We start from the raw sequence: 25042 nt of genomic DNA, 5'->3' as shown, positions 1-25042 counted from the left end.
TATTTATTTATATTTGAGAGAAAGAGAGCATGAGCAGGGTAAGGGCAGAGAGAAAGAGAGAGAGGGACAGAGAGAATCTCAAGCAGGCTCCATGCTGTCAGCCCAGAGCCCAATGCGGAAGTGGACCTCATGTACCCTGTGGGGCTCAATCTCACAAACTGAACCTCACTTGATGTGAGGTGAACCAGAGTCTGCACTTAACCGGTTGAGCCACCCAGGCACCCCTATTTATTTTTTTAAAGTAGGGGTAAGGTTCCCATTACACAGTTTGTCTCTTGCTGTGCTGAGGGTAAGGGGAACACCAGATTTTTGCATCCACATGCCCTCTGATGTCATTCATTCATTCCACAATTAAAGGAATGTAAATATTCTCCTAAAAAAATAAATGAACACATTCATTTAAACTAGGGTCTATAAGTGACCGATTTAGCACTTTGGTTGGGAGCAACAGTAAACCGGAAGCAGCCAGAGGGTACTGAGTATCGAAGGGCATTACCAGCGGGAGGGGTGTGCCATAAAGGGTGAAGAACTCAGACAGTGGAGAAGTGGAATCCTGGGTACAATGTCACTGAATTCTCAGTTTTGCTTAACGCCACTTAGGAAACCATAGTCCAGCCAATCTAAACATGTATTTACCACTTCAACAATATTCTGCCTTGTTTTCTTCCTCAAGCTCTTTGGCAGGAAAAACCCATAGCTACAGAAAAGGGGAACCTGTTCCCAAACACATCGGGGAGTTCTAGTTGTGTTTGAGCAGGGAAGTGCTCACAGGATGTCAGGGTCTCTACAGTTCAAGGATAGATAGACACCTGTTCTTAATAGTTATGAAAAACACCTAGAAACTTGGAGGGATAGTGGAAAAGGTCTATAGTATCATGGCCTGAAACATAGTCTGTCACATGCACGGCTGATTCTAGCTTTGCTGAATGGTACACAAAACCCGTGGGGAAGGGAGGCCCTCTTACCACCCCTCTCCCCTCAAAGCCAAAGATAATCTCAGGGGGTCCTGTTCAATGGCAGGTGGAAACCTGGGCTCTGAGATGTTGAGAATGAAATTCCGTAAGAATCAGTGTGACAGTGCCTGGAACTTCATAAGGTTGGAGTAAATTCCCCACGAGTAGGCAGTTGAATAAATAACAAGTAAAGAGGAGAATAGCAGTGAGGTATGTAGCCCTCAAATTGTGAAACTGTAGTGAAATCTCGTTGATGAGGGTTCTCAGGCCCCCATGGTGTCTCTGGGTCCTCATTGTAAATGTCAGTTTTTAATCTCTGAGGCCCACACACCTTGGAAACTCTAGTTTTTTTGTTTTGTTTTAAATAAAGTCTTTTAAAATTAAGACGTTAAATAAAGTCTAAGATAATTTCCTTATTTGCTTTTTTATACTAAGATTAAATAAAAAAAAAAAACCCTGATCATATAAGTTCCTTTATTGTTTAGGGATAAGCACCCATTTACTGTAAATTTGTGGTATTAGGATAACTGGTCACAATGGAACAGGTTCACACCTGCGAAGTTTTGGGTAAAGAGACCTTGTCTTAAGGAGATTATATTTTCTATGAAAACCTTGCACACTTGTGTTTGTAGTTTAGCCTAATTTTGTTTGAAGACTTTTGTATACTTAATCTCTTAGCGAATCTGGCTAATTGTTTCCCATAAGAAACTTAACGATATAATTCTTAGGCATATAACACTTTACTGTATCGTTGATCAAGATACCAATTAAACAAGTAAATGGCAAAAAAACAAAACAAAAAAAAAACACGACACAGTGGTACAATTCACAGATACATAAATCAGAATTTCACTATGTGACAAGGTGGCTTTTAAAACTGTCAAAGAGGGGCGCCTGGGTGGCTCAGTCGGTTAAGCGGCCGACTTCGGCTCAAGTCATGATCTCGCAGTCCGTGAGTTCGAGCCCCGTGTCGGGCTCTGTGCTGACAGCTCAGAGCCTGGAGCCTGTTTCCGATTCTGTGTCTCCCTCTCTCTGACCCTCCCCCGTTCATGCTCTGTCTCTCTCTGTCTCAAAAATAAATAAATGTTAAAAAAAAAAAAAAAAAAAGAAAAAAAAGAAAACTGTCAAAGAATTATCAAGGTGTCTTGAAAAAGAATGGTTCAGTTAAGAAACATAGTTGGGATAACTGGTTGTTCATTTGGGGGGGGGGGGAAATGAAAGTAAACGCCTATTTCATACCAAAACCTAAAGTAAGTCCAGAAGGATTAAAAGTTTAAATGTATTTTAAAATGAAAGTTTAGAAGGAAACATAGAATATTTTTATAATCATTTTATAAAACATTTTTTTTGAGGTTGACTTCTAGTTTAAAATACAAAATGGGAAAGATCAACAGATGTGATTTCATGAACATTTTGAGCTCTTGTGCAGAACATAAAAAGTTAAAAGACCAAAGACAAATGGACACAGATTTATAACAGAAGTGAAAAAAAAGCCAATATCCATGTTACATAAAAGCTCCAAAGAAGCAGTTCTTAAGAAAAAGTAAACATTTCAATAGAAAAACTTAGAACAATGACTTAAAAAGTCAAGCCAGGAAAAAAAAAAATACAAATGGCTAATAAACATCTGAAAACCAATGCTTATTCTTAGTGATAATCAAAGACATGGAAATTAAAGCAATTAGAAAAAAATTTTGCTTATCGATTTGGCAAACACTAAAAAAAGATGCTGGGGACAGGGTGATGAAACTGGCATTTCCACACCTCACTGGGGTGTGGACAGGGGTACAAACGAGGAGGGCACGTTGGCCATGGGGATCAGAAGTCAAAGTGCATAGAGGCAGGACTTCACTCTAACCTGGAAAAATCCCGATTTGCTTGGAATTAAGGATATGCAAGAAGTTTCACAGAAGGAACATTTGAGGGCAGATGGTAAGAGTCCAAATAACGAATTTGCCACCATAATGCGTCTTTATCTGAACATAGAGTGGAGCCTGGAAGGTTTTGGAATATCAACTGCCATAATATTTGCAAGGTAGGGGGAATGCCAGGAAACTGGTTCTATTTCTAGAAGAATCACTTGGGGAATATGATTGAAAAACTTTCACTCATTGGGAAATTATGATGAAAATACTGTTACTAGGCATAGGGAAACAAAGAATGATTGTTTTTTGGTGTATTTGATATAATTAAGATTTACCACTCTATGGCTCTAAGCATTGAATGGAAGTTGGATATTTGTGTTATTTAAAAAGATACCCAGGAAGAGCTTGTTACGTCTTTAATCTGAACTTTCAATAAGAAGTTGCCACAAAGCCTTTTCTCTGGTTCTTTCCAGTAGGCCTGATAAAGTGTGTTTTCATCCGTTGACACTGAAGACACTCATATTTGTTAGAAGGATTGCTTTGAAATGTGTACTCTTCTTTTTCTTGAACAAAGAAACCTTATTCGTAAGGAAGTCAGATGGAGATCAAATTAACAATCAGGATTTTCTTAAAATCATCTCCCAAGCAACAAAATGCATTGGCTCAAAGTCCAAGAGGAAGGTTAGATTGTTTTGGGGAGAGAAATTTAGAGAAATAGTTGATAAGTTCTTTTTAAAGAATAAAAATCTCTTTAAAGAATAAACATAAAGACATAAAGACATAAAAACATAAAGATAAGTCTTTATGTAGGATTCAGGCCTGCCCTTTTCATTTTCTGCAAGTGTGAAATGGAAATAATTCCCACTTTATTTACAAGATTGCCAAGATAACTAGATCAATCCATATGAAAGTATTCTGTAAACTAGAAAGAATTATTCTTATTTCTTCTTCTTATGTAACCATCACCTCCCTCAAGTGCTATGCAAATACTTTTTCAAAGGAACAATATGAGAGGAAGTTCACATTCCTCTCATGGGTTTTACCCATGGAGTCATGTGACAAAGAGTGGAGATAAACCCCATCTGGGGATTCCAGGAAGGCTGGGTCCCCATTGCTGAGCTGAAGGCTTGGCTGGAAGAAACAGCTTGGCACCTTCTCTGGAATGCCATTGATCATCGTTTAAGGGCTTGGTGGTAATGTTGACTCTACCGAACCAAGAGTGACAGGAGAAAAGCTTCAGTTACAAGGCGTTGGAATAGAGCCAACCTCTGAGGCTGGCAGTCAGGCTCTTACAACGGGATTGAGTTGGACTTGTCTGTAGGAAATGAACTGTATTAGAACATCCATATTGGGTGAAGAGCTCAGAACAACAGTTCATCCTGTAACTAAGACACAAAGCACAGATGGAATGACTTAAAAAAGCCCAGAATCTTTGTTCGTGGGGAACACACAGCCGTGCTAGGCTGACAGCACCAGCATTAGGAGTAATCCCCTGCAACTGAAGTTCCCATGAGTGGCAAAGGACACACAGACTTGTAAAACGTATGTTAATTTTTGGAACAAAAAGGATCAGTGGAGGAGGTAAGGTCACAAGCTGGACTCTGAAGGGAGATCCCTTCGATGCAATGTTGGAGAGTTTAAATAGGAAACAGAGACCCCAGCAACCCAGAAGTTCTTCTCAAAAGTGGGTTTGGATCGCTGCTTTTGGAGTTTCTCTTAATGGGTAGAGTTAGGGTGTATGAACAGCCCACCTGACTGTGCTGTGAACCTCCAGTGCTTGGCACGGTGCCTGGGAAATTGGAAGCTCTCAAATTAGAGTTTAGCAGATTGGTAAAGTGTCCTGGGGAAGGAATGACTGAGCTAAGTCATTCATTCCTTTGGTCTCTTCCAGGCTTAAAGTTTTAGGATTCTTAAAAATCACACCTCTATTCTCAACCCAAGGGCATCATTCTTAGTAGGTTTTCAGCCCATTTCCAAAGATGTTCCAGAATTAGAATAACCAGTTTGAGGAGAAAACAGGTATAAAGCCCAGTAATTTTTTTTTTTTATCTTTCCCAGGTTCTATTTGATGACTGACACACACTAAGGAAAAGAACAATAAATAAATAATATGCAAATAGAACTTGGGAAATGGGCATATAACAATAGAATCTGAATGTGAATGGATTGGAACTCACCTTATTCTATTGGTTATTTTATAGAGGAGGAAACTGAGTCCAGCAAGGTTTTGTTTTGTTTTGTTTTTTAACTTTCACAAGTTCTGACAGATAAGAGACAAACCTGGGGTTGGATTCTAATTAATCTAGGTCTTTTCCACTATGTTTATACAACAGAAGCATGCTAAAAAACCTGCTAAAATGTGAAATACGGGCTTAAAATTTACTGTGCACACATATTTATGCAGATACTCACTGAGATTTTAAATAACTTTAAATTTAAAAAAATTTTATTAATGTTTACTTATTTTTGAGAGAGAGATAGACAGAATGCAAGCAGGGGAGGGGTAGAGAGAGGGGGAGACACAGAATCTGAAATAGGCTCCAGGCTCCGAGCTGTCAGCACAGAGCCCGACACGGGGCTCGAACTCACAAGCCGTGAGATCATGACCTGAGTCGAAGTCAAATGACTAAGCCACCCAGGCCCCCCAAGATTTTAAATAACTTTAAATTGTAGTTCTTCCAGAAGGAGTTTGTCTAGCTCATAAGGTTTACCAGACCTCCCAGCATTTTTCCAGATGTGAATGGGTTGCCTTCTCTGTCCCCACCTATCTTTTCACCTTTTCTACTATATCTGCCTACTTAAAGGAGCGCAAAGAAATTTTCTCAAAGGCAAAAGGCCCAAGGATTCCTACACAAAGACAGATCCAATGAAAATGTTACCAAAGAGTTATAAAGTAAGACATGAAATAAAACCAAGGTTGTATAGGTCCTCTGCCTGTAAAACAAGCACTTCTATTTGAGTCATGATTTCTTTCAGATCCTAGCTGGAGATCTGCTCTTTGCATTAGCATGTGTGTGTGTGTGTGTGTGTGTGTGTGTGTGTTGTATACACGTGCCCATGTGAGCCCAAGACAGAGAGGAGGGAGACAACTCTACTAGGATTTCTTCTATTTATGGAGGAAGAAACAATCCCATAAATATTGGTGCCAAGAAAGCAGCCCAACGGGTCAACTGTGCCTAAGATTAGAATGTTGCTAAAAATTCTGGGAAGTGTAGGTGTGAGCAGTTCCAACTAAGGACCGCTGTTGATAAGGTGACAGCTGTTGACATAAATAAATAATGTTTGGAGCCCATAAATACATAACTGGAAGAATGGAGAGACAATGGACAGCCTTCTCCACAGGCGTAACAGCAAATCTTAATGATTGTTCTCTGCAAACTGAAGGACAGGGATTATCAGGAATGAATTCACTTAAATGAATTCAAGGAAGTGACGAGAGTCTTGCCATGGCCAAGCCTTCCCTCTGCAGCCAGTGCCAACACAGCTGTGGCTCAGGCATCATTGGCCCCCAGCTGCCAAAAGCAAGTGATGTAAACACATATACTCTGATGACAACAACAGCTCCTTGTTTGTGGCTAAGGCACACGGATTTAGAGAATTTTTAATAATCAGGACCCTTTCAGTTTGGAAAGGAAGTCCTGAGAATACCACGAAGGTTGCCTCCAGTAAAGGCGATGTTAAGTGGGATTTAAGATTACCATACCCTACACACACACACACACACACACACACACACACACACACACAGAGTATTTCTTGACATCTACACTGTTGATGACTCTCCTTTGAGTCAGATAATTCAGTTACTATGAAACTGTATTACCTTGAGGCTGAAATCCATCCTTCTATTTACATAACGGGGGCCACCGACCTGGGAGCATCTTTATTTGGTAAGTTAATTTGGTTCACAATCGAAGTCAAATTCTGACACAATTCAACAAGTAACTGTAAAAACTGGTGCTGAAATTGAAATATTAGTAATGTTCATTTTAACCACTAACATAATTGAGGCTTATCACCCGCTAGGTATGTTTTGGTTACTTTGTATGCAATAATGCATTCAACTCTCCTAAGAACTTCTGAATTATATACCATTTCCTCCATGTTATAGGTTAGTAAACTGAGATACGGGAAGCCTGAGAAAATGTCAGAGGGCATCTACTTGATAATATCAAAGCTGGTAACTGAACCCTGGACAATTCAACTACAGTGCTTGTTTTGATCCACGTGCCTTGACGTACCATTTTCCCACCTGTGACTAGTTGGCAAATAGAAGATGCCCAGTTAAATTTGAATTTCAGAAAAACAACGAATAATTCTGACAATGAATCGTGTCCCAAATGTTGTATGGCACATACTTAACACTGAAACATTAGCCATTATTTACCTGAAATCCAGTCTTCCAACTCTATCTAAGGAGGAGGTGTTTACACCAAGGAAGCAAAGAAAACATTTTGATTAGTTTGAGCTTTGGTCCCAAACCCCAAATTAGAATTCAAATCACGGGGTTGGCCTTAGGGCAGAACTCCTTTTTCCTATCCCAGAACCAGTCTAGAATAATAACTCTCAAACCTGCCTGGAGGCCAGCATCTTTTGGTAACTTTAATAATGCACATGGCTGGGCCTAGCCTGTTTGAGATTTAGTGCGCTTAGGGTGGGATGCAGACACTTGTATTTTCTAATGAGCTTCCCAGTGTTTTCTTTTCTCATCCTCTTCTTCTTTCTCCATCTTGTTTTATAGTCTAGCTATTCATGATTGGCCTACAGAGCGGTGACTGGGAATCACTGTTCTGAAATCCTGACTGTAAGTGACAGTTTACCATTTCTAGCAAGTCCGAGGAGCCAGCCTGGAATACACCCTCCACATGGGAGGAAGAGTGGATAAAGAGGCCAAAAGTATGAGAAAGAGTTTCCTTACGATGCCCAGGCTGTCATCTAGGCCTTATCGGGTTGGGTTTGCAGCCTCCAGTCTGGACAACATAGGTGAGAAAGAAGATTTTTCAGAGATTGATAGGGAGAATTGAGAGAAAGAGCCATATGAGGGCAAGCCTCCCACTGGGACACAGACCCTGACACAAGGACAGGATAGATCACACCTTACATGCACAGAGACTGTTTCCCTCTTTGAAATCTTCACCACTACAGACCGTGGTCCAAACAGTGCTCAGGAACTGACATTAAAATGTTTTCCCTGGAGGTGGAGAAAAAGTGAAAATGGGGTTGGAAAGAGCACAGGCTTCCTCTGCAATGTGGCTGCACTCCAAGAAGGTATTGGAACTACTGGGACTTGATCAAGATAAAAAGTTTCTGCATAGTGAAGGAAATAATCAACAAAACTAAAAGGTAACCTATGGTATTAGAGAAGATATTTGCAAGTGACATATCTAATACAGGGTTAGTATCCAAAATCTGTAAAACAACTTAACAAACTCAACACTCAGGAAGTGAATAATCCAATTAAAAAATGGACAGAAGACATGAATAGACATTTTTCCAAAGAAGACATTCAGATGGCCAACACATACATGAAAAGATGCTCAACATCACTCATCATTAGGGAAACACAAATAAAAATCACAATGAGATATCACCTCACATCTGTCAAAATGGCTAAAATCAACAACACAAGAAACAACAGGTGTTGAGGATGTGGAGAAAGGGGAGCCCTCTTGAACTGTTGGTAAGAATGCAAACTGGTGCAGCCACTCTGGACAACAGTATGGAGATTCCTCAAAAAGTTCAAACTAGAACTACTTCACTATCCAAAAATTTTACTGCTAGGTATTTCCCTGAAGAATACAAAGGGATACATGCACCCTGATGTTTATAGCAGCATTATCTACAATAGCCAAGATATGGAAATAACCAACTGATGAATGGATAAAGATGTGGTGTGTGTGTGTGAGTGTGTGCATGTGTGTGTGTGCATGTGTGTGTGTGTGTGTGTGTGTAATATTACTCAGCCATAAAAAAGAATGAAATCTTGCCATTTGTAATGACATGGGTAGAGTTGGAGAGTATTACACTAAATTTAAACATGTCAGTCAGAGAAAGACAAATAGCTTTCCACAAACATGGAATTTAAGAAACAAAACAAATGAGAAAAGGGAAAAAGACAGAGAGAGAGAGAGAGATAAACCAAGAGACTTTTAACTAAAGAGAACAAGCTGATGGTTAACCAGAGAGGAGGTAGGTGGGAGGATGGGTTAAATGGACAATGGAGACTAAGGAGGGCACTTGCTGTGATGAGTGCCAGGTGATGTATGAAGTGTGAAATCACTATTTTGTACACCTGAAACTAATATTACACTGTATGTTAACTAACTGGAATTTGAATAAAAACAACAGCAACCACACACACAAAAAAACAAATAGAAATGTCCAAGGGCACGTCTCAGAAATTATTAAGTTCCGTTTCACAGAATTGTTCTGTTATTTAACTATTCTGTTATTTATACATACATACTCCTACATTTTATTATATGTGTGTCTATACATGCACATGTTATAAAATATATTTCTTTTTATCAAGCCTGGTCAAAATGTTTGAAAAACACTGCCCTAAGCGTAAATATCCATCACTTTGAGAACGCACAGAGCAGGCCAGAAGGAATAGGACCCGAAGAAGATACATTTTGAGAAGCAAGAATCTATAAGAACAATCTGGAGCATAGGCTGCTGCTCAGAGAAAGTTAACATCAGTAGATTTCGAAGGAGTTTTGGCAAGTGGGAAGGTAGCCACGGGAGAGGACCGAAATTCACCTAAGGGGAGAAGGTAAACACAAAAGTTGTATGTGGTTCATTGCTTATTTTTCTTACTTCCCTAGAAAGCCCTGGAAAGGATCGCTGCTGACACGTAGGCCATGCCTGTGGTAGTCTTTATCCTGTCCCTAATGCCTTTTTTCTCTTCTTGCAGACCAGAGGGCAAAGTGTGGGCGCCTGTCAGGGATGTCAGGACTTGTGTGAGGGTTAAGGTACACCCAGGAAACCAGGTAAGAGCTGGAAGGCAGGGTCCAACTCTGCATTTTCTGTGCTGCTGGTCAAGCACACTTATTCTAATGGTGGGTTATCGAGCCTAGGAATCCTATTTTTCGTCGTTTCCTATGGCGATGTGAAAGAATGTTGCGAGCCCATTGCACTCCTTCATTTCTGTCGATGCTGTCCATTACCACTTTTCAAACATTGTGGGAAAAACCCCACGTACAGTAAAATGTGCCATCTTAACTATTTTTAAGTGTGTGGTTGCAGTAGTGTTAATTAAGTATATTCACATTGTTATACATCAGATCTCTGGAACTTTCTCATGTGGCAAAACTGAAATAGCAAGTCCCCATTTCCCCCTCCCCCAAGCCCTTGGCAACTGCCATTCTACTTTCCATTTCTATGAGCTTGACTACTTTAGATACTTTATACAAGTGGAATCATACAGGATTTGCCTTTTGCAATCGGCTTCTTTTTCTTAATATGATGCTCTTGAGGTTTACCCATATTGTATCATGGGACAGGATTTCCTTTTATTTTAAGGCTGAATACTATTCTGTGCCTAATAAAACTTTTGGCAATGACAGAAATGTCCTGTGTCTACACTGCCTAACACTGGTAGCTGCCAGCTACATGTGGTTATCGAATGCCTGAAATGTGGCTGGCGTGACTGAGGTGTTGCATTTTTCATTTCATTTTATTGCAATTAAAATTAAAATTCAGACTTCCACATGTATCCAGTGGCTACTATATTGGACAGAACAATTCTAACTTACGGTGATTTTTTGTTGTTGAAACCAAATAACCCGGGTATAAATGATAAATTTTGTGACCCTGACCATGTGCTGAATTTTGTCTCAATTCTTCTGACATAACCATAAACTTGAGGATAATTTGTTGATAATTACGTCAACTATAAAGAAAGAAATTTGCTACATCGCTTCATTATTACTTTTATGCTTAAACACTGATTCCATATTATTCCATATATATTCCAATATATATTCCATATATATTAACGCTTCTAAGGATCATTGGTTATTTTAATGCTTGCTTTTACTGATAAAAGGGAAAGCGTGAAATATAAAAAGGCTGGATGTTGAATGCATTTAGTCACAAAGTTAAGCAAGTCATAATTTAAAAAAAAATTTTTTTTTTTAACGTTTATTTATTTTTGAGACAGAGACAGAGCATGAACGGGGGAGGGTCAGAGAGAGGGAGACACAGAATCTGAAACAGGCTCCAGGCTCTGAGCTGTCAGCACAGAGCCCAACGCGGGGCTTGAACTCAAGGACCGCGAGATCATGACCTGAGCCGAAGTCGGCCGTTTAACCGACTGAGCCACCCAGGCGCCCCAAGTAAGTCATAATTTTAAAATAGCCTGTGTTGGGGCGCCTGGGTGGCTCAATCGGTTGAGCGTCCGACTTCGGCTCAGGTCATGATCTCACAGTTCGTGGGTTCGAGCCCCGCATCAGGCTCTGTGCTGACCGCTTGCTCAGAACCTAAAGCCTGCTTCAGATTCTGTGTCTTCTACTCTCTCTGCCCCTCCCCCGTTCACGCTTTGTCTCACTCTGTTTCTCAAAAATAAATGTAAAAAAAAAATTTTTTTAAATAAATAAAATAGCCTGTGTTTAGGCAAATTTGAGTGCTCTTGAGCAATTTTCTGGGAAGTTTGGAAAGACAGAGACTTAATACCTTCTGCTACTGGAGCGAAAGTAATGGTATCTCAGGCTACACACGTGAAATGGAAAAATCATCAAACACTCAGGGCTTCTGATCTGCTCATTTAGGCCCAACCACTGTGTGCATTTTTAAATTTTGGCTTGAACGACTTGTTTTTTTGTTTTTGTTTTTGTTGGTGGTGGTGGTTTTTTGTTGTTTGGTTTTTTGGGTTTTTTTTGTTTTTGTTTTTGTTTTTGTTTTTGTTTTTGTTTTTTTGTTTGTTTTTTTTTTTTTTGCATCAGCTTTGCAGCCTTGCATGGTACATCAATCGTCTGGCCACAGACCGTGACCCCGGTTGTTCATGGTTGAGTCCATGGTAAGGAGGGAGACCAGTTGAAGATGAAATTCCACATGCTCTGGCTCATCTCTTTCTTCACACTCACCGAGGGCCTGGAAGGCTTCCTGGGGGTGAGTTGGCACATGCCCCATTTTTCCTCCTTATCGCCACTCTTCTCTCCCTCTGCACTTTGAGAACCTATCACTCCCTCAGCAACTGGAGCTATATAAGTTAGTAGACTTGGAATTAGAAGTCCTGGGTTCTTGTCTCAACATTACCAACATGAGCTGTGTAGCCTTGGACAAACAGTTTCATCTCCTGGAGCTTAGATGATCTAACTACAAAATAAGGAACTCAGACTGAACCATCTTGGAGATCTCCGCTAGCTCAGCACATTCCTTCCTATGGTTTCTTTGACCAAGAAAAGACATACAGATTGGCATGGGCAATCCTTGGACTCTCTTCCCTCTCTACGCTCACTTTCTTGATGCTTTCATCTAGGATCATGGTTTTAATGTTCTCTGATGGCTCCCCAATTTACATCTACCTCTCAGCCTTTTCCCCTGAACTCTAACCCCATGTATCTACTACCTACTTGCTATTTCCAGTTGGGCGTCCAATAGGCCCCTTAAGTTAATGAGTCCAAAATTAAATTCTTGAGTTTTTCCTTGCCAAGCCTGCTTCTCCTTTCTCATTTCAGCAAGTGGTGCCATTGTCCCTCTAGATGCCTGGGAAGAAAATTTATTTTCGTGCTTGGCTCTCCTCAGAATCCATATCTAAACCATTGGCTCTTGTTTTGTTTTGCTTTATCTTTATAACACACCCAGAATTCAAACATTTCTCATTACCTCTATGGCTACCACCTCAATCCACACCTTCAGTATCTCTCACCTGTGTTATTGCACTAACTCTTGAGATGCTGTCATTGCTTTTGTGCTTGTCTGTTCCTAACATGGCTGCGGGATTGAACCTTCTAAAAGGTAAAGTAGAGCACTCTCACCTCTGTTCAGAACTCTCCGGTGGGTTCCTATCTCACTGAAGTAAAAGCTAAACCATTGCTATAGCCTATAAAGATCTACACAGCCTGTCTCCTTGGAGATACTCTCTGATCTCACTTCCTGCCCCTCTCCCCTTACCATTCCACTGAGCTACTCTGGCCTCCTCATTCTGTCCTCCCATGCCAGGCATATTCTCATCCCAGGGATATTGCATGTGCTGTTCCCTCTGCCTGGAAAGTTCTTTTCCAGGGATTCTCAGTTCCTCACCTCCTTCAGGGTTGTGCTCAAAAGTTGCCTCAGTGAGGTCTTCTCTGGCCACCTCTCCACCATCCCTGGCTTGGATTTTTAGATCCATAATTTCAATTGTTCTGGGAGTTCCAATAGCGCCTTATGAAGTACATCATTACAAGGCCATGTTGTAATTATTCTTTTGTTCCCCTCTTAAATAGAGAAATGAAGGCATGAAAACAAAAAGAGGACTCACTGTGAATAAGAAAAAGCATCCAGGTGAGACTCCTGTAGAGTGTGGTGTGATAGACACTGGTGCCAAGGGACCAGGGTTCAAACCTCAGTAGTGCTTGTGACTGGTGGTATGACCCTAAATCTGTGAAATGAGAATAACAGCAATCCCTACTAGCAAAACATTTGTGAAGGTTAAATAACATACGAAGGCATAGCATCCTGCACCATACCTGACAAATAGCTCCCCCTTTCCTTCCTTATCTCAATCCTAACAAAGTCATTAGTGGGTACAACTCTCAATTGAGAAATGGGTTGTGTTCTGAAATTTAATTTGTCGTTCTGATGTTTCAAGCACCAAATATATTTCTTGGAAATAATGATGTCCACAGATGGTTGTTCGGTTCCTGGGTCAGTACACAAAAGCCTTTCCCCCGTGCAGTGGTCTGTCATAAAACAGCGTTCTAATGGTGTCATTGAACTTACCACCATGCAAGGCTGGCTATGATTCTTCAGAAAGTGAAATAAAAATTCAATTTGGAATGCCATGAATACATTTTCCCTCGGAGTAAAAATACAGCTAGTATTTATTGAGCTGTTACTAGATGCCAGGCACTATTTTAAGTGCATTAGACGAATTAAATCCTCACATTGACCCTCTCATTTAGGAACAGTGGTGATCTTTATTTTATAGATAGTGAAATTAAAAACAGAGCTAGGGGGCAAATGGAATGATTAAAACCCAGTCAACCTGGCTCCAGAACCAGTGCCATTAACCTCTGACAGTGACCATTCCCCCACCTCTTACCTGCTTGGGCAGTGGGAACAGGAGTCCCCTTAGCTCTCTCTACTTGGTGTGGCTCCCAAACCTGGGGCAGAGGCTCCAGCCTACAAAGGGAGGGGAGAGAAAGAGGCAGGGCTGAGGCTTTATGGAGTGAGATGGTGGAAGTTATGGCAGATAGGAAGCTCTTATAAATGTTCTGGAACATGTTAGCCTCAGCCAGCTTCCTGCCTTCTGAAAAGTCTAGGGGTTGATCTGCTGATTTTTTTCTCTACAAATTTCCTTTTTGCTTGGACATCCCCATCGGGTCCCTAAGAAATGGGACAGTCTCATAGAAGCTCCCAGCTCATCTGTCCCTGCAAAAAGCATGGATGTCTCGAGAAATCTAAGACTTCTAAGAGATTTCACTGCCAGTGGAAATCAAAGGAGACCCAGGATAAAAGGATGTTCACCTTTTCCCCCTTTTTCTCTAAGGTCCTTCACATTCTCAATCTGGGATCCATAGATGAACTTTGGAGGATCTTGAAACCCCATGAGATCGAGCACTAACTTTCACGTGAACGTGCCTAAATGAGTTTTGGGTGTGAGAATACTCACAGGACTCATATTCTCTCTGAGCCCAGAACACTTAACGGCCTCTCCTTAGGGAAACAAAAGGTGCTCCGCAGTGATAAGGCATTGATCAGACTTGAGTAGGGTCTGGTTTCGTTTGGCTTTTGCACATCACATAAGGTACTCAAACTTGGCTAATTGCTGGAACCTCTTCCCAGGAGAAAAAAGGGCTCTTTGCTAAGTGTGAGACTGGGGGTTTTATGCCAGAGATACTTCAAGGAGCCCAGAGCTGGGAGAGTAAGAAGGAAGAGCGACTCGGATTTTCTCCCATCTTCTCCCTTGGGTCTTGATCCCTGAAACGTGACCTTGGACGTGTCCTGAGGAACTGTGTAAAGTCAGCAGGGGGAGGCCAGGGTGGGTCAGGGAGAGTGGGAGCAGCTGCCTGAGCAGAGGTGGGGGGATAGACATATATCACTCACATGTGGGACTGTCTGCAAGTGTTTGCTCTGGACGCTCATTTGCACTTAATGTCTGGACGAGCAGATGTCAGTAACAAGCTTTGTGGCCTAGCCTGTGACCCCCCAGACTACATGTGATGGTTGCTTCATGGTGGTTTCCTTGACAATATTTGTCTCTCGGGCTGAAAGAGGAGACTCCTGACTCTCTTCCTCTCTTTAGGCTCAGTCCAGGAATATGAGCTGCTGCTTCAGGTGGCCTACAGAGATTCCAAGGAGAAGAGACACTTGAAGAATTTTCTGAAGCTTTTGAACCCTCCATTGTTATGGTTACATGAACCAATGAAGATTATCAGAGCAAAGGCCACCACATGTAAATCTCCCCCCTGGGAACTGGGAGTAGAAATGGGGAAGGTGGGTGTATCAGTCAGGATAGGTTAGGTTATGCTATGGAGACAACCACCCCCACCATATCTATGGCTTGAAAGAATACATGCGTTCTTTCTTCTTCACGCTATATCTCTACTGCAGTTTGGCAGCATGGTTGTGTTTGTGTCACTTGGGAATCCAGGCTAATCAATCAGAAACTACCTCAAATGTACCCAGTTTGAGCCAAAAAGAAATGGAAACATAGAGGGTTTCACATTGGCAGTTGAATTCTCCACCTCAGAAGTGACACACATTAGTTCTGCTCACAATTTAGTGGCCAAAACTGGTTTCATGGTTCCATTCAGCCTCGGGGAAGGGGAGGGGGTGGGGGCAAGATATGTAATCTTACTATGTGCCTGGAAAAGAGCAAGAACTAATTGACAAACAGCACTAATGACCACAATGCTGGGGTTCAGAGATGTTAAACGATTTGTCTAAAGCAGTAGTTGTCAAAGTATGGTGCCCAGATTAGCAGCAGCAGCATTATCAGGGGACTTAATAGAAATGCAAATCCTTGGCCCCATCCCAGACTTACTGAATCAGAAACTTTGGGATGAGACCCTCCAGGTGGTTCTGACACATGGCAAAATTAAAGAATCATTCACTGCATATCATCATGCATGTTTTCACAAAGATGTCTGGTGACTTTGTTCCAGTTTTTTGTCTATTATAAAGGAATGCCTTTTGATGGGGCATTTTGGGTCAGTTAGTAGGAACCGAGACTACAGAATTGGCTGATGGAATTTTTCCTCATGACTCTCAAAAATGTCTCTCGGTGTTTGCCATCTTGCTTAAGGGGCCTACCAAAAACGGTGTTAGGTAGATAAGAGGAGCCTGCAATGAAGTAGTGGATGGAGAAATACCTTCTAGAACTCTTAAATAACTATCAGGTTTATATACCCTCTTTTGCTTCTCTTTGCCATTCCAAGGGCTATCTACTGGGTATTCATCCTTCCTTTAGATGCTAGACCCAGCCCCTTGATTTTATGTTTGCCAAGCGTTTGATATCAGCCTCAGAATCTATTGAGTTGGACGTTTCCTTACCTTAAACACATTGCCATCCTAGTTTTATCCTTCTGGCTTTTGGTGGGAAACACTGGGTTCAGATTCTAAGTCAGAAACAAGGATGAGAACTCAACGCTAGTCAATTGATAAATCAGACCCCGCGAGACCAAGCTCTGTTTTCTGTGCAGACTGTGGGCGCCAGAATGGGGTCCTGCAGTGTTCCTGTGAGGACGGCTATTCCTGGTTCCCTCCCTCATGCCTTGATCCCCAGAAATGCTACCTTCACACGGCCGGAGCCCTCCAGAGCTGTGACTGTCATCTCAACAACCTCACCCAGAGCCTCAGTTTCTGCGAGAGAGCAAGTAAGCGCATCAGGGTGCTGGCAGGAGAGCTCCAGGCCTGCACCCCGGCACCCAACAAGCCATGGAGAGAGAACCCTAGCTCTTCACCCACGTATTCCACTAACAGAGCTAGTGTTTGCAGGGTCATCAAAAGGTGGTAACAGTATACCCCACTAGGCTTAACCGCACACAGTGAGAACATCCTAATTACAGAAAATTCAGACATGCAAGTTGATATTTGAGCATCAGTTCAACCCTGAGGTTCATCTAGCTGAGCTCTGCAATTCTCTGATTTTATTGAGATTTAGGGAGATGCACTGAAATCCCAAGTAGGGGAGCTGCTTGAGTAAATGATTTTCTTTCCTGCCTTCTTTCGTTTCTTTTGCCAACATCAGCTTTCAGAAAAGGGAAGTCTAGAGGTGTGAGAGCAGGGAGGAGCACATAGTGGTTATATTGAAATACATGTTGAAAACTGCCAACAGGTAGGTGTACTGAATGCATTACCAAACAAAACAAGAAATTAGAAGTCCGTTTTAGGAAACCAGTGGAAGCTGAGTGAGCTGTCACCTTAGGTTTATGTTCAGTGGGTGATGAGGTGAGCCAAATGACATGGGCTTCAGGGCTTGAAGGTCTTTAAAAAGTTTCCTCAGAGATTACTCCAGTTATCTTGAAGCTTTGGATTTGGGCAGAGCTGAGCAAAGGGTGAAGGAAAAACTGAAATAGCCCAGATCTTCTGGACATTTCTCGCTCCCCTTCCCAGGACGATGCCAATTCACGAAGGCAATGCATATTTATGAAACACCATCTTTATACCCGGATCAGAGGCAAATTCTGGGAGGACACAATGAAGCACTTCTCTCTATGTATGAATTAGAAGGCTAGTTGGGGAGGTTAGGCTACAATACAAGAAAGAAGATAATATATTTTCCTCAACGAATTTGAATGAAAGTCTACCGTTTGAAGGGTGGTCTGTGTCTATTCCATCTTGAAGAGAGACAACCATGGATGAGACAGGGATTACACTCACAAAGGTCTTCCCAAAGTGGAGCAGGGACATATAAATGTGAGAAATGCTCACAAATAGATATGTCTGTACAAGAGGTTGTAAAGGGGGTACGAACAAAGGACTGTAGGAATTTAGAGGAAGGAAAGAATCTTTGCAACTGGGGATCAAGGGACGGCTTGCACAGGAGGTACATTTCACTAGGTCCTTAATGAAGGATAAATGGTATTTATCCATATAAAAATGGGCAACAACTTGTCCCTGAACAAAAATGTACCAGCAATGGGTAAACAAGCATATGCTAGAGATAGCAAGTAGTGTTTTATTGTTTTGTTTTGTTTTTTAATTTTTAATGGGGACAGTATTTAAGTTCAATGCCTAGATGGGCATATATTTCAGGGTTAAGTGACTGCTTTTTTTTTTTTTTTTAAACCACACATGGTGGCCACACGTTTACCTACTTATAAAGTTGTCTTGATCACCAGCACTTTCCTGTTGCGTTACAAATTCACGGTTGAAAATCTAGTTTTATGTACACTTCCTATATTATTTTAGGTGAACATTCATTACAAAAAGAAATTGAAATACTGCTGTTAAATAGATGGGTTCCAAATGTACTTCTGTAATTTTATGCTGTCATAAATTCAAGCGAATAATTTTTATATCCATCAACCTCTTTTTATTTCCCGTAGAGGTTTGGGGCACTTTCAAAATCAATGAACGATTTACCAAAGACCTTTTGAATTCATCTTCTCCTTCATATTCCAAGTATACAACTGGAATTGAAATTCAAGTAAGCACTTTCTGCTTATTACATAAGAAATTGTTGGCTAAACATAAGTTCAAGTGTTTTCAATTCCGCGTGTTTATTTAATGCATATTCTTAATCATTCACATTCAATGAGTTATTACAGAACAGTTAATCACATAGCTCACAACTGACGTACATTGAACATTCTCTTTCTGGGAGATTTTTAGTAATTGACTTCGTTCCATTTCTCTTGTGTTCACTTTTGCTCATTTATGTGAGTCATATCCTACTGAGTCTTCTTGATTGTTTTCTGGTTTTTTTATTTGTCAAAAGAAAATTTTCATGATCTAGGCTCAATTGTCAGCATCTGGGATTTGTTCCGGAAGGAAGCTTCTCTTGTTAGAAGCTAAATAGAATTATTGAGAAAAATTCTGGACTATATAATGAAGTCATCCAAAACTTCGGTTAGTGCCCGTCTGCCTCGGATGATGGTTCAGATGTGATTTTCACTGAAGACATACACAGATACTTTCCAATAGATTCAGTTTCAATGCATATGGAAATTCATGTGGTATTTTTATGAGGGAGAAAGCATACATTTCGGGGGTAAATTTGTGTTATCTGGCACCCAATCCCCCCTTATAACAAATTGGTTCTTCCATCTTTATTAGCAAACTAAAAAATAAATGGCGTGACTCGTGTGTGTGTGTGTGTGTGTGTGTGTGTGTGTGTACATTCTCAAGTGCCATTTGAACTATATTTGTATAATAGCAACTACCTCTTGTAGTATCTCTTTGCTCAGTGGTTCTGTTGGTTTATTTATTATCTCCATCAGTTTTTTGCTTAAATATCTTCCTCGAATGGGGGCAAAGATCAACATGTCGCCCTTTTTTCTGTTTGTAAGCTTAAAGAAGCATTCAAAAGAATTCAAGATTTTGAGTCGGTTCATGTCACCCAATTTCGGTAAGTAACACAATGGCCTTAGAAGGGCATCCTCAGAATTGTGCACCCATCCTGCAGAATTCCTAGTGCTAGGTTCCCAAATGACCTTGACAGAAAATAGGGCAGAACTGGTCTTTCTAGTATTCTTACTAAAACTAGACAAAAGTCTGTAATGCTTTTAAATGTCAGAAGAGGAAACTTAAATATTGAATGGCGTTCTCCAAGCTGTAGATTAGAGACTGCAACTGCAAACCCACAGTGGGAGAACTTGGGATGAAGCAGGAGATCGTGGTGTGCACGTATGGAACAGGATGAGGGGTGGAGATGAGGGTTATGGGTTGCAGAGGGATGGTTTTTCTCTGTCCTAAGCACAGGGAGATATGGTACAAAGCTGTATAACTGGGAGCCGTGGGGGCAGCCTACGGCGAACCATTATATTTTTCTGCAGGTATCATGTGTGCACCATAACTCATAACCCAGTAGGCATTGTCTACAGCAAATAAAGAGATATTTAGTAAATTATCTTTTTGTTTATGCTTTCATTCCAAAAGTTATATGGTTAGTTAGCCATGTGTACATTGATTACTAACTATTTATAATCTGCTGGATAGAGGAAGTGGCTTAGAGGTCAGAGAACTTGACTTCATATATATATATATTTTTTTTTTTTTCACAGTTAACTTAAAGAATAGCTATAGGAAATTTTCAACAGCATTTGTCATCAATATGCTCTTCTGGATATTATCCTTCCAGATATCCCATCTTCTTATATAAGGGCCCATGTGGATAATTTTCTTTAAAATTCAACACTAGGAAGGACACTGCTTCTTTTTTCTTTCTTTCTTTTTTTAATGTTTATTTATTTCTGAAGCAGAGAGAGACAGAGTGTGAGTGGGAGAGGGGCAGAGAAAGAGGGAGACACAGAATCTGAAGCAGGCTCCAGGCTCTGAGCTGTCAGCACAGAGCCTGATGCGGGGCTCAAACTCACAAACCGCGAGATCACGACCTGAGCTGAAGTTGGACGCTTAACTAAATGAGCCTCCCAGGTGCCCCACTTCTTTTTTCTTATACTAACGTCTATACAATGAATCATATTTTCCTTCTGACTTTGCAGTCACTGAATGCATAGACAAACTTGAAACTTAATCAGTAATTTTTGTATTCAATATTCATATTTTTCTTTACCTTGGGCCTGGCTTTCCATTTATATTTCTTCAAAAAAAATTTTTTTTTCAGTGTTTATTTTTGAGAGACAGAGAGACAGAGTGTGAGTCAGGGAGGGGTAGAGAGAGAGAGAGGGAGGCACAGAATACGTAGGCAGGCTCCAACCTCTGAGCTGTCACCACAGAGCCCGATGTGAGACTTGAACTCATGAACTGTGAGATCATGACCTGAGCTGAAACTGGACGCTTAACTGACTGAACCATCCAGGTGCCCCTCCATTTGTATTTCCTATGTATATTCCATTCTAAATGTCTTATAAGCTATCTCCAATAATTTGTAGAAAAAAATCAAAGCTAAAGTAGGCATAAGTCTATAAAATACTATTATTTAGGTTTCACTCTTTATGTATATGATTTAAAGTAAGTCTTAATTTCTTAGTGTCTCAATTTACTTCTCTGTTAAACAGTACTGTTAATACATGTGGAATCTGATTTAGCTTCATTAAATCAAATGAAATAATAGGCAGGAAAATATTTTGTAAACAATGTTTTCTTGATAGAAGAACCATATTGATGCAAAGACATTGTGATTCTCACTACCTAAAAGAATATTTGGATTTATTCATACATTGTGAGTGGTAGTTCGGTGTAGTGATTAAGAATTTGATATTTGGAGTATCAGTTAATAACTAATAATTGCTTGACCCAACTTCTCTTTAGGATTCCAGCTCCCTCATCTACATAATGGGGCTAATACAATGTGTACCTCATGGAATTATTGCAGGATTAACTTAATATATGTGATCTCACTTGTTTTCATGACTTCGAACACCATGTGTATGCTGGTGGCTTCTAAATTTATTACTTGAGCTTGGCTCTTCTCATAAAGTCCAAACCCAAATATCCAATTGCCTGTTAGCATCTCCACTTGATGTTCTAGCAGGCACGTCACATATAATGTGTCCAAAACAGGGGTCCTCCAACTTTTCTTCTCAGAACCTTTAACCTACTTCTCCTGCTATCATGCCCATCTCAGTTACAGCGGTGCTAGTCTTCCAGCTGCAGAGACCCAAACTTGGAGTCATCCTTTGTAATCATTTTTTACTGAGATATAATTATGTACAGTGATACGCTCAAACCTCATGTGTGCGGTTGAATAAGCTTTGACAAATGCTTGCATCAGCCACCTTTTAATAAGACAGAACATTTTCATCACCCCGAAAGTTCCCTTGTGCCTCTTTCTAGCCAATTCGATGCCCCACCTGCCACTAGAAATAACCACTGCTCATTTTTCTATCATCATAGGCTAGTTTTGTCTATTCTAGAACTTCATACAAATGGAATCACCCAATGTGTAATTGTTTTGTGTGTCTGACTTCTTTCCCTCAGCATAATGTCTTCGAGGGTCATTCTTGTTTTTCTGAGTGTCAGGGGCTGCCTCCTTTTTATTGCCAAGTGCTATTCCATTGTATGAATGCACCGCAATTTGTTTTTTCTATCCCTTGGAGTCATTCTTGACCGGTTCTTTTCTCCATTCCCAGCATCCTTAGCAATTCCAGTGGCTCAGTCTTCAAGTACAACCTGGCCATTTCTCTCCACATACACCGCACCCAAGTTCAAGCCACCATCACCTCTTTCCTAATGGGTCCTCCTGTTTCCCCGCTTCCCTCTCTTCAGTCCATTCTATGCAGCAGCCAGAGTGATGCTCTTCAACAATAAACCTGAGCATACCACTGACTTTTACTAAAGAATAAAACCTTTTAATAAAAAATAAAATTCAAACTCTAAGGCCCTATTCGATCTGGCTCTTGGCTGCTTATCTAATATCATCTTCTACCATTTCTCTCCTGCTCACTGAAAACTTAGTTATGCTAGAATTAGTTAATTAGGTAATTAATTAATTTTTGTCTTCTAACTTATACTGATTTTATTGAACCCAATGTATTCTCCTTGGATATTTGAAACCTACATTGAAGAATTTGCACATTGAGAAGCAACTTCGGCTCTTGACCTGGCAGCTAGACTTTATTTTTTTTTTTTTGATTGTTTTTAATGTTTATTTATTTTTGAGAGAGAGAGAGAGAGAGAGCAAGCGGGGGAAGAGCAGAGAGAGAGGTAGACACAGAATCTGAAACAGGCTCCAGGCTCTGAGCTGTCAGCACAAAGCCTGACTCAGGGCTCGACCCTGGGACCAGTGAGATCATGACCTGAGCGACCCAGGCACCCCTGGAAGCTAGTCTTTCAATGTGTCCCACTCATAGACATTTTCCTGCATGCAGGCCTTCACACCTGCTGACACACTACATCGATGTTCTTTGCAATACTAGCTTTTCTTCTCATCATTTGGGCCTCAGCTTCAGAGACTCTCTGCACAGAAAAGCCTTTTCTACCCAGCCTTATTTAAAGTGAGCCTCATCTCTACCTGCTATACTTATTTTTTAAAGCAATTTTATTTTATTTTATTTTATTTTATTTTATTTTATTTTATTTTATTTTATTTTATTCTGGAAAGAGAGAGAACACACGAGCAGGGGAGAGGGGCAGAGGGAGAGAGAGCATCTCAAGCAGGCTCCATACTCAGCACGAAGCCAGCTTCAGGGCTTGATCCCACAACCCGGGGATCATGACCTGAGCTGAAATCAAGAGTCAGACCCTCAATCAGCTGAGCACTCAGGTGCCCCTCCACCTGCTATTCTTATCATTGCACCTGTCTCTCATAACACTTAACTAAATGTATATATTATATATATATGTATATTTTTATGTTATATAAATTATGTATAATTGTTTATGTATGCTGGTCACTTGTTCCCTGTTTGCCTTGTCTTCTCCACTAGAATGTAAGCTTCATGAAGGCAGGGACCAAATCTGTTTGATGTGTTCCTGTGGACCCAATGCCATGCATACACACAGCAGGCCCCGCGTGACTGAATGAATCTCATTTTTCTTTCCACATAGTCATTATAGGGATGGAAGCATCATTGCTGGGTTTGAAGTTGTGGGTTCCAGCAACACATCTGAGCTGCTGTCAGCCATCGAACAGGTGGCTGAGAAGGTGAAGGCAGGCCTTCGCAAGCTGTTCCCACTAGAAGACGGCTCTTTCAGAGTATTTGGAAAAGGTACTACCCAATTCCCTTCCCTGGCTCAGGTTACGGGAGTCCCTTAATTAGTCGCTTACTTGTGTCTTCGGGGAGTAGACTGGAAATGTTTCTGATACAGGATTGTTCTAAGACTGACTTTCCATAGACACAGTCAGCCTTTCCCCTGTCACCATGATGAAACTCAGCTTCAGTGGACTATTTCGGTGCGATCTGGTCTCCAGTTCCCAGGGCAGACACTGTGGAAGATGGGCTTTTCAGCAGGCTGTGGTGGAAACGACTGAAACTCGTGACTGGTCACAATGTGAGAAGCTTTCAAAGGAACACACGTGCCACCCTACCACGGCAACTGCTCCTCTTTCAACCGTGTCATTACTACTTTGTTCCCTCGCTCCTGGAAGAGTTTCTGATTTTCTGACACTTCCTTGCAGAGTGAAACTCTTTCCTGAGAGTGATTGCACCCTGTCTTATTTCCACCTGCGGCTTACTAGCTGATAGCCCATCAAAAGCAAGAGTGCTGGCACAGATCAGACACCAGCCAGCCTTGGGGAAGGCGCCAGAAAGGACAAAAGGGTACTGACAAGGCTGAAGCTGGGCATCAAGGGCAGATTTCTACTCCTGAATTTTGCCTGGGTTTTGTCTCTGAAAATATGACTTCTAAAACACTGCCGTATGGTTTATACGGTACGCCGGGATATTTAGACACTTTTCCTCTCTGTTTCCATTTTTTTCCCAGCCCAGTGTAACAGCATTGTCTTTGGATTTGGGTTCGGGAATGACGAGTACACTCTTCCCTGTAGCAGTGGCTACGCTGGAAACATTACAGCCAGGTGCCAGCCCTCTGGGTGGCAGGTCCTCAGGGAGACATGTGTACACTCTCAGCTGGACGAACTGAAGAAGGTGAAGCGTGTCTGTCTCGTGTTTTGAATTTCACGGTGGGCATCCCCCAGTGAGCGTGGGCTAGGCAGTAGATAATATATCAATTTGTCTCGGTGGTTAGTGCACAGAGGTCGAGGGTGTTATCAGAGCCTGGCAACCCCAGGGAGTGTGGGCATGGGTAGCAGAGTCCAGGTGGAAGCCGAGAGAGTCAGAACAAGTCAGAGTTGATGTTTCTAGTGGGGAGGGTCCTACAGACGAATGAGTCAATGCTGAAGAGTTCTAAGATAGCAAAACAGCAACTAAGCTGGCCTTAGAAGTCCAGAAAGCCGGGGGATCAAAGATCTAAGTGAAGGTGTGAGTCAGAAGCTGTAAACTCAGTACAAGTGAG

General features: G+C 41.2%; 1 protein-coding gene across 4 annotated transcripts in view; it reads left to right on the top strand.

The window, feature by feature from the left end:
- Positions 1-25042, top strand: part of ADGRF1 (adhesion G protein-coupled receptor F1) — a 45921-nt gene that overhangs the window by 6178 nt on the left and 14701 nt on the right. For 3 of the 4 annotated variants that reach the window (XM_042986519.1, XM_042986518.1, XM_007085095.3), the window contains exons 2-10: positions 9735-9810; positions 11764-11929; positions 13246-13303; positions 15267-15416; positions 16666-16839; positions 18514-18614; positions 19477-19535; positions 23636-23796; positions 24512-24675. In XM_042986519.1, coding sequence (XP_042842453.1) covers positions 11861-11929; positions 13246-13303; positions 15267-15416; positions 16666-16839; positions 18514-18614; positions 19477-19535; positions 23636-23796; positions 24512-24675 — 936 coding nt within the window. In that variant the 5' untranslated portion in view covers positions 9735-9810; positions 11764-11860. Of the gene's footprint in view, positions 1-9734; positions 9811-11763; positions 11930-13245; positions 13304-15266; positions 15417-16665; positions 16840-18513; positions 18615-19476; positions 19536-23635; positions 23797-24206; positions 24466-24511; positions 24676-25042 lie in introns of those variants that run through there. The other variant, XM_042986520.1, reaches the window with a different exon arrangement.

This window comes from Panthera tigris, chromosome B2 (assembly GCF_018350195.1).
Source record: "Panthera tigris isolate Pti1 chromosome B2, P.tigris_Pti1_mat1.1, whole genome shotgun sequence".
NCBI classification, from domain to species: Eukaryota; Metazoa; Chordata; class Mammalia; order Carnivora; family Felidae; genus Panthera; species Panthera tigris.
This window is presented reverse-complemented; position numbering and strand designations above follow the sequence as displayed.